This window comes from Hemicordylus capensis, chromosome 3, assembly GCF_027244095.1.
Source record: "Hemicordylus capensis ecotype Gifberg chromosome 3, rHemCap1.1.pri, whole genome shotgun sequence".
In the NCBI taxonomy this organism is placed as follows: domain Eukaryota; kingdom Metazoa; phylum Chordata; class Lepidosauria; order Squamata; family Cordylidae; genus Hemicordylus; species Hemicordylus capensis.
The window spans coordinates 320,686,870-320,700,994 of NC_069659.1; the positions used below are offsets into that span (position 1 = coordinate 320,686,870).

The 14,125-nt window shown below is 43.5% G+C and overlaps 1 protein-coding gene across 8 annotated transcripts in view; it reads left to right on the forward strand.

The window, feature by feature from the left end:
• The window catches only part of MED12L (mediator complex subunit 12L), a 324,835-nt gene that overhangs the window by 48,362 nt on the left and 262,348 nt on the right, over positions 1 to 14,125 (forward strand). For all 8 annotated transcript variants that reach the window (XM_053305817.1, XM_053305821.1, XM_053305823.1 and 5 more), the window contains one exon: positions 101 to 237. In XM_053305817.1, the coding sequence (XP_053161792.1) occupies positions 101 to 237 (137 nt within the window). The remainder of the gene's footprint in view (positions 1 to 100; positions 238 to 14,125) is intronic.

The window sequence follows — 14,125 nt, forward strand, 5'->3', positions numbered from 1 at the left end:
CTTGAGAAAGCACCTAGTATTTCATTAAGAATTCTTTTGATTTCACGCTGTTTATGTACTATCTTCCCCACCCCCAACTTTCTGCTTCTCTTTCTAACAGGGGTTACTATCAGCCGCGTTTTGCACACGTTGGAGGTTCTGGATAGGCATTGCTTTGATAGATCAGATTCTAGCAATTCAATGGAAACTCTTTATCACAAGATATTCTGGCCAAATCAGAATAAGGATAACCAGGAGGTAATTTTCACCACACAGCTTTGTAAAGATTGCTTTACTTGTTCTTTTCTTCCTCAACATATTTGATCAAATATTGAAGTATCATAGTAGTTTGTTTTGCTTTTGTTTGTTTAAAATATTTGCATCCCACTAATCAACAGTTTTTGAAGTAGCTGTTACATCCAGTGCAAATTCTCCTTCTTGTTATGCTTTTCATTGAAAACTTGGGTGGCACGATATGTTACTTAATTTCTAATATGTGCCACCACTCAGACTTGCCTGGAAACCTGGTTTATGTACCATAGTCAAACTGCAGCTCCTAGGTTCAGGTGAGAAACAGAACTGTGATTAACGTTCCTCCTCTTGCAGCCAGGGCGCTTTCCAGGTTAGCTGCTCAACAGCAGCAAAATGCTCCCGTTCAGGCAAATCTCGTTCGAAAAGTAAACAGCAGGGGGAACAGTCTCACGGAAATGAACAAACCCCCCAAACAGCAACTTTCTTACACCTGATATCCGATGTCATAGCACTATATTGCAACAATTAAATTTGAAACAAGGCATCAGAAATGTGAACGGCACCCTGCTGTCAGCGTAGGGACTGTGATATCACAACGCAGGAAGTGTGGAAGCACACTTCAGAGATACGACTTGACCCCGTTGCAGGGTCTGACCTGGAAAGTGCCCAGGTGCATTTGGGGAAAAAGAGAGGGAAGGAGGGGGTATGTGAGGTTGGAGCGCTTTAATCCAGCAAGCCACAGTCTGGTTTGGGCTTTAATCTGACAGTAAGGTAAAAGTAAAGTGTGTCGATTCCTGGCAGCCATAGAGCCTTGTGGTTGTCTTTGGTTGAATACAGGAGGGGTTTACCATTGTCATCTCTCACACAGTATGAGACGATGCCTTTCAGCATCTTCCTATATTGCTGCTGCCCAATATAGGCATTTCCCATGGTCTGGGAAACATACCAGCGGGGATTTGAACTGGCAACCTCTGGGTTGTTAAGTCAAGTCATTTCCCTGCTGCGCCATTAGGTGGCTACACAGCTCACCTAAAAACAAAACCCCATTGCTTGAGGTCAGAAGCTGGAACATACTGGGCATGTGCAGCACTGCTGTACTTTCCCCTTCCTCTTCTGAGGCTTAAAGACCACTGTATTTTTGCTTGTTTTAAACTTTTTACTTTGGTATCAGGGTTGCATGCTGCATCATTACAGTGTACTTATATGCTGACAAAGATATGAAATGATTGGTTTCTGCTTCGTGTTCTTCCCAGCTGCTGGTCTTCTGTGTTCACTGGGTTGCGTCTGTCACTGCAAATGTTGTCTTAACAAGTCTGATTTACGAAAGTTACTGAAAATCTGTATACTCATTTAATGCATTTGGCTTGCAGCTGACAGAACAAATACTATATTTGTGTATCTGCTTATGTTGGCTCCAGTGACCACAGTGTCCTAGGCTGCCAGCTCTTCTCAGCTGCAGAGGAACTAGCAATTTCAGAGTGTTCTGAAGGAGCTGTTCCACAGCTGGTAGTCCGAGAGATTGCACCATTGTTGGAGGTAGGAGTGGGGAAAACAAAGATTTTTCACTTAAAGTATGTGTAGAAATTATATGGAACAAAATCATGAGTGTTCTACCAACTACCCCAAACATCAGTGTAATAAAAAATTGGACACTTCAATCTATTCTTTCATCCATGTCCTGTAATAAGATGATATATCTGCAAATATAGATGATGAGAGCTGAAGTGCAAGCAATAAGTTGGAATGTCCCTGGTTCAAATATCTTTGAATTTTGCGGGGAAAGCTGGTCTTGTGTAGCAAGCATGCATTGTCCCCTTTGCTAAGCAGGGTCCACCCTGATTTGCATTTGAATGGGAAACTACATGTGTGAGCACTGTAAGACATTTCCCACAAGGGATGGGGCCACTCTGGGAAGAGCATCAGCATGCTTGCATGCAGAAGGTTCCAAGTTCCCTCCCTGGCATCTCCAAGATAGGGCTGAGAGAGACTCCTGTCTGTGATCTTGGAGAAGTTGCTGCCAGTCTGTGTAGACAATACTGAGCTAGATGGACCATAGGTCTGACTCTGTATAGGGCAGCTTCTTATGTTCTTATCTCCTCTACTATGAACTTTAGTATGTTTTTATTTTTAAAACTTGAACCCAGGGATCAGTGTTTCCTCTAACAGGGATCCCCAGATGATGTTGACTACAACTCCCAGAATCCCCAGCTATAATGGCTTTTGCTTGGAGATTCCCAGTCAACAATATCTGGGAATCCTGTTAGAGGGAATACTGCCAAAGATAACTTGAAGAGGTAGTGAGTGCTCCCCTCAAGATATTTCCTGCTTCCTCTTTTTTGCTTCCCCACCTACCAGACCAGAACTTTAGGACAAAGTGTCAAACAACCCATATTGTTCGAATCCCCGCTGGTATGCTTCCCACAACCAGCCTTCTGTAGGCAGCTGGTGGCTGAAGACCTTTCTTCCTCTTCTTCTTCTTCTTCTTCTTCTTCTTCTTCTTCTTCTTCTTCTTCTTCTTCTTCTTCTTTAAGGCTTTTAGGGGAAATCTGTTGTTGGCTCTTTTGGATTTTTTTAGCTGCTCCTGGATGTGCTAGTTTTGTTCACTGTTTTCATATTGCTGTTTTATAATATGTTAAATACTTTGAGCCCAAGTGAAGAAAGATGATTTATAAACAAATTAACTCTATATTTAAGTATATTTTAAAGATGATTAAAAAGTAGAAATGCAGAGAGAGAATACAGAGGACAAATCTTAAAATCATAATTTAAGAAATTGCCTGTTGAAAAGCCTGTTGAAAGAGGAGAACAAAGGAACCATACATATTTCATTTGGGAGGGAATAAGCAGATGAATGTATTAAGTAAGCGGTCTTAGGCAAACCACTGTGTCTTTACTGCCCTCCTGATAATAATAGGTCTAATAATACTGATCTACTCCACAGGTTTGTTAGGTGTTTTCAGGCAAAGGTACTTTAATTGGCACCTTGTAAAAGAAATGTGAGGTGACAATAAGGAAAAGTTTGAAGAACATTTAGCTAAAAGCATCAAGGGGAATAACAAAAATGTATTTAAATACGTCAGAAGCAGGAAACCTTCCAGGGATGCGATTGGTCCATTAGATCAGGGATTCTCAGTGTTGGGTCCCCAGATGTTATTGGACTTGAACTCCCATAATCCCCAGGCCCAGTGGCCTTTGGCTGGGGATTATGGGAGTTAAAGTCCAATAACATCTGGGAACCCAATGTTGAGAAATCCCTGCATTAGATGAGGTAGTGAAAGGGATTATTAAGGAAGATATGGAGATTGCAGAGAAGCTAAAAGAGCTCTTTTCATCTATCTTCATGGCAGAAGATACTGAGTGTATACCTGTACTTGAACCGGGCTTCTCAGCTAAAAAACTGAGTCAGAGAGAGCTGACAAGACAATGTTCTAACTTGTCTGGAAAAGTTAAAAATTAACAAATCACCCGGGCCAGATGGCATTCACCTGAGAGTCCTTAAAGAACTCAAATATGAAATTTCTTTGCAAAAATATATAACGTATCCCTACCTCTGTACCTGATGACTGGAAAGTAGCCAATGTAACATCAATTTTCAAAAAGGGATCTGGGGCACCAAGGAAACTAAAGGCTGGTTAGCTTAACATCTATTAACATTAACAAATTGATGGAAAGTATTCTCAAGGATAAAATAGCGAAGCATACAGAAACAGGCCCTGCTGAGGGAGAACCAGCATGGCTTCTTCAAAGGTAAATCATGCTTCCTCAACCTTTTGGAGTTCTTTTGAGAATGTCAGCAGGGGTGTGGATAAAGGTGATCCAGTTGACATAGTATACCTGGACTTTCAAAAAGCTTTCAATAAAGTTCTTCATCAAAGACTCTTGAGAAAACTTAGCAGTCATGGGATAAGGTGACAGGTTCATGTGTGGATTGCTAACTGGTTGGAAGACAGGAAACAGAGGGTAGGTATAAATGGACAGTTCTCTAAATGAAGGGAAGTAAGAAATGGGGTCCCCCAGGGATCTGTACTGGGACTGGTGCTTCTAAATTTATTCATAAGTGATCTAGAAGTTGGGGTAAGCAGTGAGGTGGCCAAATTTGCATATGACACTAGACTACTTAGGGTAGTGATATCCAAAACCAATTGTGAGGAGTTCCAAAAGGATCTCTCCAAACTGGGTGAGTGGTTGACAAAATGGCAAATGCGGTTCAGTGTAAGCAAGTGTAAAGTGATACATATTGGGGCAAAAATCCCTATTTCACATATACACTGATGGGATCTGAGCTGTCAGTGACTGTCCAGGAGTGAGATCTAGGTATCCTGGTTGGCAGCTTGTTGAAAGTGTTGACTCAATGTACAGCAGGTTTGAAAAAGACCAATTCCATGCTTGGAAGAATTAGGAAGGGGACTGAAAATAAAACTGTTAATATTATAATGCCCTTATACAAAATGATGGTGTGGCCACATTTGGAGTACTGTGTACAGTTCTGGTAACCATATCTTAACATTGTAGATCTGGAAAAGGTGCAGAAGAGGGCAATGAAGATGATCAGGGCCTAGAGTACCTTCCTTACAAGGCAAGGCTACAACACCTGGGGCTTTTAAGTTTAGAAAAAAAGACGATTCAGGGGAGGCATGATAGAGGTCTATAAAAGCATGAATGATGTGGAGAAAGTTGATAGACATTCTTCTCCCTCTTGCATAATACTAGAACCAGGAGTCATTCCATGGAACTGATTGCCAAGAAATTTTGGACCCACAAAAGGAAGTACTTTTTTCACACAATGCATAATTAACCTATGGAATCCTCTGCCACAACATATGATGACAGCCAACAGCCTGGAAGGCTTTAAGAGGGGTTGAGAAAAAATCCATGGAGGTAACGTAAATCAATGGCTACTAGTCTGAGTGCTATAGGCCACCTCCAGCCTCAGAGGCACGATGCCGCTATATACCATGCAGTGGAGTAACAGCAGGAGAGACTAGATAGGCCTTGGGCCTGATCCGACTGGGCTGTTCTTATGTGTAATCCCTGTGGGTACTTTAAAGCATCATCGGGAGCACACAGAATCCTCTCACCTCCCTGACTCACTTGTGTGCTACACAGTTGCTCACTCTTCAGGAGGAGAGGGAGAGGAGTGTCAGGCAGTACCTGCTGCTTTTCCTAAGCACACTGCTGGCTGTGTGCTTAGGCTCAGCTCACCCTTCCCTCAGCCTGACTGACAGGCATGGCAGCAAGAGGAATGCTGACTGATGCTCAGTGTTGGCATCGCCCTGGCTGAGAAGCCTGTAAGGCTAAGGGAGGGTCAGGTGTATGTGGTGAAGTCCTGGCCCACAGCAGCAGAAGGAAGGAATCCACAGTATAGAGTTGAGTTTTTGGGGTGTGTGTGTGCGTTATTTGCCTGATCCACTTAACGTTTTTTATTCCCCCCCCAGCTCCAATTTTGGCAAGATTAACTTTGGAGGGTTTTTTTCTTCACAATTCTTCGTAACTTATGTGGGGTACCTGAACTGTAGCTTTGAGATAGAAGGGGTACATTTGTTAAAAAAGTTTGAAAACACTTGATTTGGATAGTTTATGATGAGCGGAAAAAATCTAACTGGCCACTAGATGGCAGAAAAAGCTTCAGTCTGTTCAGTTAACTGCAGCCCTTATAAAAAGTTATGTTACCATATTGGAAATGAATAGCTACCACTGAAGGTGTACTTGTGTGGTGGGGCTATTTTGGATGCATAATGGATCCTCGGTTGGTTTTGAGAATCCCAGCTGTGCTTTTCTGTCGAAATGTGCCTCTCAAATTCACTAGAGGTTCAATCTGGCCGAACAAACAGAACACTGAAACTGAGGTTTGGCTTGTTTTAAGCATGGCTGAATTTGCCATCACATGGGAAGCTGCCTTCTACTGAGTCAGATCCTTGGTCCATCTTGCTCAGTATTGTCTACACAGATTGGCAGCGGCTTCTCCAATGTCGCAGCTCTCTCAGCCTTATTTTGGAGATGTTAGGGAGAGAACTTGGAATCTTTTGCATGCAAGCATGCTGATGCTCTTCTCAGAGTGGCCCCATCCCCCGTGGAGAATAATTTACAGGGCTCACGTATTCACCCATTCAAATGCAACCAGGGTGGACCCTGCTTAACAAAGGGGATAAAGACCAGACCCCCAGGTTTTCTTCTCTGCTTGTTGCAAGAGGCTTCCTCACAGATCAGTCAAGAAACACCTGCAGATTGGGCGAATGGCAGATGGAGGGGCTAAAGGAATCACTGACAGCAAAGCAAACCATTCTGCTGTCGGGTCGTCTGCAGAGGTAATTCTCTGCTTGTTTTTGGAAACCTGTTTAGAAGCTTCCATAGCTCCATATTTTGTCTGACAGGGCCCAGAGATAATTGGTTTTCATGTGCAAGTTGATTTTTTTCCATTATGATTATTTTGGGTTTAACTCTGATTACACTTGACCTGTCATTCAGTTACATTCATTAATGTGGAACTTCTGGTGTGCACCATATGTAGTAAAGACCACTGTCTCTGTCACATGTACCGTAACCAAACTAACTTTGGTTCCAGACAGCAGCAGATGTGATGGTGGTAATCTCAGTCCGCAGTGGTGTTTGTAATTTCTCATCCTTACTATTCTAAATTTGGGTGAATGGCCTGCCTAAAAAAATGCATAAGAGGAGGAAGTGGCATTTAGAGCTGTGAACACGGGTTAATGATTTCAGCCATGGTTGTTAATGTGGTCTGAAAAGCTACTTTTGTCATAATAGTACTGTTGACCTGTTTAGTGTGGAAGCTTCCTTATTTTTATTTTTTTTTTGGTCCTAGTTATTTGAATAAATGAGCACTGATATATTTTGTATAAAATGTTTTGGGGTGTGTGTGTAGATAGATAAAAATATTTTCCTGGAAATTCATAGGAACAAAGTCATGTGAATTAGGGCAACATGTCATCAAGTCAAGCATTAGGGCACAGTTTGTGATTGGGAACAAAGGTCTTAACTTGGTTTCTGTATTATAAACTTTTCTTAATGGCTGCAATAAAGTTCTGTTTCATGTTGTGGAATAGCTTTTGAAAGTTTAAGCAGTGACTTTTTAAGTCTCTTGAGTAAGAAAAAATACAAATAACTTAACCTTTCCCCCTTTTCCTGTTGTCTATTTACGAAGAAAAGCCTTTGAAATTTTCCAGTGGATGTCTTAGTAAAACTGTTTTGTTCTGAACTGACATGACTTGAGTGAGAAGTTCAGGGCAGTCTCTGTATGGCCTACATCTTGATTTCATCTAGCCTCTCAAGACAGCCAAATTTTTTGCCCAAACGTTCCCTATGTTCTGCTCTTCACCTTTTAGCACTGCAGGTTGATTTCATTTTTCATCTTTCTTCTGAGGAAGGTATCTAGACAGTGGTCTTTCAGAAAGGTGGTGGTGGTTTCCTTGTGAGTAAATCAAGTATTGAGAAAAATACTCATTCTGCTGCAAAGCAGCTCCACAGAATATCAAGATAGTGTGGGAGTGTCTCTTCCTCCCCCTTTCTTTCAAAATGGTTCATTGTCAGAATGTAGTTCTATAAATTACTTCCAGCCTCAGAACATTGGGGGAAGGACCTGGTACTATCCATGTATTTGGTTATTTGCCGGTTGTTCCTGAATGGTGCTTTGCTGCTGCTTTCAAGGCTGCAGTGTTCTGTGTTATAAGGGGAGGGAGCTGTAGCTCAGGGGCAGAACATCTGCTTAGCATCCAAGAGGTCCCAGGTTCCATCTCTGACTTCTTGGGGCTGAGAGAAATTCCTGCTTAAAGTCTTGGAGAGCAGCCACCAGTCAGAATAGACTATACTGAGCTAGGTGGACCAATTGTCTGGCTCAGTGGTCTACAGCTTCCTATGTGTTATTTATAACTATTTGTTGCAAGATGGGGAACATGCTGTTTCTTCCATTCAGTGTCTCGTGTTTAACCTTGGTCATTGACTTAATTTGAATTTGCAACTCTGGAAGGAATAGGTTTATATTTGCTTCTTATTCCAGATACTGTTGCCCAAAGGATTTAGGGAGAAAAATAAACAAAGCCCACTTATCAGTATTTCCTAATGAGGAAGGGGTTGAATTAAAGAAAATTACTGAAGGGCAAGGATTCATAAATGTAGGGTTAGTTCACTAGCCAATAATTATTTGTGGTCATCACCAATCTCCTTTCCCCCCCTCGAATCCTTTTCTGGCACACAAGCAGAGGTCTTATGGGAGAAGTGGATCTTCTGTAATTTGCATTGGGATATGGAGAAAGTAAGAAACAGTGGGAGTTCTTTCCTACTGCTCAGAAAGGATTCCTGCTGTTTCATAACTTCTCAAAAAATAACAATGGAAATTAGACCTCTGGTGAGGAGGTCTGTGTGCTACTGGGTATCCTGCTTTCCAGAGGTGAGCTGGCAAGTGGATTTGTAGGTGCCTGATGATGGGGGGCATGCTTATGCTTCTCTCTAACCTGGACCCTTTCCAAAAAAACAAGCAAGTAAATGGAGAAAATGCAATCCTTTCATTTGTGTGGAACAAGGGGGAGAGATAGATACTAGCTGCTGCCACCATAGGTCTTGTTGTCTCATATGACCTGTCTTATTATAGCCTTCCCTCACACACCTTTTTCTCCCTCTCTCACAACACTAGAACCAGGGGTCACACCATGAAACTGAAGGTTGGGAAATTTAGGACCAACAAGAGGAAGTACTTTTTCACACAGCACAGAATTAATCTATGGAATCCCTTGCCATGCGATGCGGTGATGGCCACCAACTTGGATGGCTTTAAAAGGGACTAAGACAGATTCATGGTGGGCAGGTCTAGCAATGGCTGCTAGTCTGGTGGCTGTGGGCCATCTCCAGACTCAGAGGCACGATGCCTCTCAATACCAGTTGCAGGGGAGCAACCGCAGGAGAGAGGGCATGCACATACGTCTTGCCTGTGGGCTCCCCAGAGGCATCTGGTGGGCCACTGTGTGAAACAGGATGCTGAACTAGATGAGCCTTGTGCCATATCCAGCAGGGCTGTCCTTATGTTCACCTGAGACCATTGCCTTTCTTGCTGTCTTATTGCAGTAAAAATACTCTACTAGGTATGCAAAGTGGGTTGAAGAGCTGCCAGGCAGGGGAGGAATCCCTCCTATAAATAGAACCTTGAGGAGTAGGTAGGGGGAGAAAAATGGTTGGGATTTGGCAGTTGGCCATCTGAAGGCTCTCTATGCAGGATCTCTGAGGAGAACAGACTTGAGGGAACTGTCAGATGTGAGGAGCCTTTGGGGCCTGCTTCAGTGTAACCAGTCCTTAAATGTATTCCTGAAGAGGGAAGGAAAAAAAGAGATTGTAGCATTTTGAGATAATCTTGCTCTGTTGTTATCAGTTTTCCTTTAGTTTAATCCTGTAACCCTTTAGAAACCTAATAAACCTTTCCTTTACATTCTAGAAATCTTGCCTTGTTTTGTGTGGAATTGCTCTGTCTCCACCATTAGACCTTCCACCTGATCACAGACAGAGATTTATTTAAATGAGTGCTGCTTCCTAGATTGCCTGGGGTGGAAAAAAACGGAGTGCTAGCAGTATTTCTTCTAATTCATTTGCAATATAAAAGGTCCAGTTTACCCCACTGAAGTCTGGCCACATCACACTTATCCACTGGGGAGATGACAATGAAAATAATAATTGAGAGTCTGCCACTGGCAAATTCAGATGGCAAATCTGCTAAGTACATTTAGTTAGCAGCCTAAGTTTTAGTTCCTGTTGTAACTCTGTCCAAAGGATGTCACAGTTGAATACATCTGCAAGTGAGTTTTCAGTGACAATAATATGGTATTCAGTCTGCTCATGACAAATTGCATAGCGTAAGAGCTTTTTAATAAGTCCCTTGAGTAATACATAGGTCTGTAGCCACTGCTCTGGCTGTTAGCTCGACTGCAGAACCCAAAACTTACAAGTGTCTCTCCATTTGGTTGCCTGTTGCTCAGAAAATAAAGCACAGACTAGAAATACAGTAAAATTGCATCATGTTCAGTTTAATGCAGCGGCATGCAGAAACAGACTAGATTGCGACATCAAGCAGTTGACAGACAGCATGCTTCAAGGCATTTGTTGACCAAGAAGGTAAACACATGGGTCACCTCAGAAGGCAGAACCAGATTCTTCATCATAGTACACTTTTTATAACCCCACATCATAGTACACTTTTTATAACTCCATCCCACAGGAATCAAATACCATATTCAGTAATGTGTTTTATTATTCTCCATTATGATTGGCTTATTCCGACCAGATAGTTCTTCCTTGCATCCACTCCACTTCATGTCTATTGGTCCACTTTATCCTTGTTGCTGCCTCCTTCACGTCCCTCACTCTGGTTTTCCATGGAACTTGTGTCCAGCTCTCTGTGGTTTCTAGCCAGCTTGTAACTTGCCACAACTACCTCTTTTTCTGAGGATTTTCCTGACTTGTGGTTGAGTTTGGACCACACTCTGCTTCAGTTACTGGCCTACACCCTGCCAGGTGGCTTTCATCATCACTTGTTTATGCCAAGAGTCATTTTCTTGTAGTCTTTATTCTTTTACTCTGCTTAGTTTCTCCAGTATGGCCCCACTTATGCTATACCACTTATGCGCACAGGCTAACTATGCTAGTCATGTTCCTATAGTCTCCATCAGTAGGTGAAGTTGGTCTGGTGTGCTAGGACTATGCTGATGCTAGCCATTTAAAATGAACGTATACATATGCACTGTTGTCCAGGAGTCTATAGTGAGGGACTGCATAACTTCCAAAGAATATGTTTTTAAAACCTAAAACAAAAGGTTGATAAAATGGCAAGAGCATTGGAATGGGTTGTGTTTAATTATTTAGGACACAATCAATTTCTACTTCCAGAGAAGGCTTGGTCACTTTAGTTTCCAATTTAGATTTTTTGATAAATATTTTATCAAAAGTTTAAGAGTTTTAAAAGTTTAAATTAAAGTTTAAGAGAAACACAGTCAAAAGATTATTGTTTTGACATCTCTTGATTTATGAAGCTCTCTTTACTTAATTCCTCTGTCCAATCAACATTTCCCAATGAATTAGAATCAGCTTTGAAAAGGGTATTAAGAATGTTGTTGTAATGAGATATATTAAGTTAGAAGGGGGGGGAAGGACACTTTGCACATGGGTGAGATTCCAGAAGAAGATTAATGTTCTTTTAGAGAATACTTCTGCAAAGCCAGCCAAATTTGTATTTCTCCGATTTATCCTTCTTGTAATACATGGTTTGTTCTTCAGTGTACAAATCTAAATGGTCTTCAACCCAATTTTCGATTATAGGTGCAGATGATGATTTCTAGAATTGTAAATAATGCACCTTGATATAGTTGATGATTTGGAAATCCAGAGTATTGCAGATTTTGGGAATTTGTGGATTACAGAGATGTATCCTGGACAGTGGCGTAACGGGGGGAAACGGCGCCCAGGGCAAGCTCTGGCCCTGAAATTGCGCCCCCCAGGCCCCCACATACCTATGCTGGCGCCCCAGGAGGCAGATTGCCGGCGGTGGCAGGCGGTGGTGGGTCGCCCGCCGAGTGCGGTGGCGGTGCCGGTGGCGGGCGGTGGCGGGTCGCCCGCCTAGTGCGGCGGTGGCTGGCGGCGATTCGGCGGTGGCAGCCTGAGCGGCGGCGGATCGCCTGCTGACGAGGAGTGCAGCAGAGCGACACCGAGGCCTGCCGTCTGGCCTGGCATCGCTTCCCAACTGCGCAGGCGCGCCTGCACAGTTGGGAAGCGACGCCAGGCCAGACAGCAGGCCTCGGCGTCACTCTGCTGCACTCCTCGGCAGGCGATCCGCTGCCGCTCGGGCTGCTACAGCCGAATCGCCACCAGCCACCGCCGCACTCGGTGGGCGACCCGCCGCTGCCCGCCACCGGCACCGCCGAATCGCTGCCACCGTCGCCGCACTCGGCGGGTGACCCGCCACCATACTCGGCGGGCGATCGGGGGGGTTGGGGGATGCCACTTTTTGGCACCCCCCCTCATGACCCACTGGCGTGGCGCCCAGGGCACGTGCCCTGCCTGCCCCGCCTATCGTTACGCCCCTGATCCTGGAATAAGGTAATTTAGATAACTCTTTAACAATACCAAATTTAACTTTACCAATGGCATTTTAACAAAAGGATTCAACAGTGTGTTTCAAATTAGATGATATAGTGGCACTGATATACACATTCTCCCTTATTCTTGACAGGATTTTAAAGACCTGGGATGCATTTTGAAGCAAGCAAGGCCTGTACAAAAGGGACAGGCTGCACTTGAACCAAGATGGAACCAGACTGCTGGCGCTTAAAATCAAAAAGGTTGCAGAGCAGGTTTTAAAATGACGGCCTGGGGAATAGCCGACAGGAGCTGGGCAGTATCCAGTTGGGCAAATGCCATCTTTTAAAGTGCGAGGGGGCAAAGGATTCAGATAAAACAGAAGGGGACAGGGCAGAACCACATAAAGAGCAGACAGAAGCCTGTGCCAGCTGGTCCAAGAGTCCAAAGAGATAGCATACACCAGGTGAGAGATTCAGTATATAGGTGCTTATATGCCAGAGCCAGAAGCCTCCAAGCCGAGATGGGTGAGCTGGAGTGCTTGGTTGCTAACACAGAAATAGACATAGTGGGCATAACAGAAACATGGTGGAACAATGAGAACCAGTGGGACACTGTTATGCCTGGATATAAACTCTATAGAAAGGACAGGGAAGGGTGCCTTGGAAGGTGGAGTAGCACTGTATGTTAAAGAAGGGATAGAATCGAACAAGGTAGAAAACCTAGGTGGACTGCAGTCCTCCACAGAAACCCTGTGGGTGACAATACAAGGCCTGAAAGGGAACGTGCTACTGGGGGCGTGCTGTCGCCCTCCGGATCAAAATGCTGAGAGTGACTAGAAGTTGCAGCAGGAAATCAGGAAGGCGTCAAGGAGAGGCAGGGCTATAATAATGGGTGACTTCAATTACCCACACATAGACTGGGTAAATTCACAGTCTGGTAATGACAGAGAGGTCAAATTTCTAGATAAACTGAATGACTGTTCCCTGGAACAGTTGGTCTTGGAACCAACCAGAGAGAAGGCGACCTTGGACTTAATTCTGAGTGGCATCCAGGACCTGGTGAGTGATGTCAGTGTCATGGACCCTTTAGGGAACAGTGACTATAGTGCGATCCAGTTCAGCATAAATGCAAGCAGAGAATCACCAAGGAAGTCTTAACACAGACATTTTGAATTTCGGAAGAGGAAACTTCTCCAAAACAAGTATGGTGAAAAGAAAGCTGAAAGGGAAAATCAGGAGAGTTACTTTTTTTCCAGAATGCATGGAGTTTACTCAAAACCACAATACTTGAAGCCCAGTTAGATTGTATACCCAAAAGGAGGAAAGGTACCACTAAGTCCAGGAGGATGCCAGCATGGCTAACAGGTATCGTCAAGGAAGCCATAAAAGGGAAGAAGACTTTCTTCTTTAGGCCTGTCCAGATGAAGAGAATAGAAAGGAACACAAACTCTGGCAAAAGAAATGCAAGGTGACAATAAGGGAGGCAAAAAGAGAGTTTGAGGAACATTTAGCTAAAAACATCAAGGGGAATAACAAAAACTTCTTTAAATACATCAGAAGCAGGAAACCTGCCAGGGAGCCGGTTGGACCATTAGACAATGAGGGAATGAAAGGGATTATTAAGGAGGATATGGAGGTTGCAGAGAAGCTAAATGAGTTCCTTGCGCCTGTCTTCACGGCAGAGGATACTGAGCATATACCTGTTCCTGAACCAGGCTTTTTGGGGATGGAGGCTAAAGAACTGAGTCATATAGAAATGACAAGAGATGATGTTCTAAACTGTCTGGAAAAACGGAAAACTAACAAATCACCAGGGCCGAATGGCA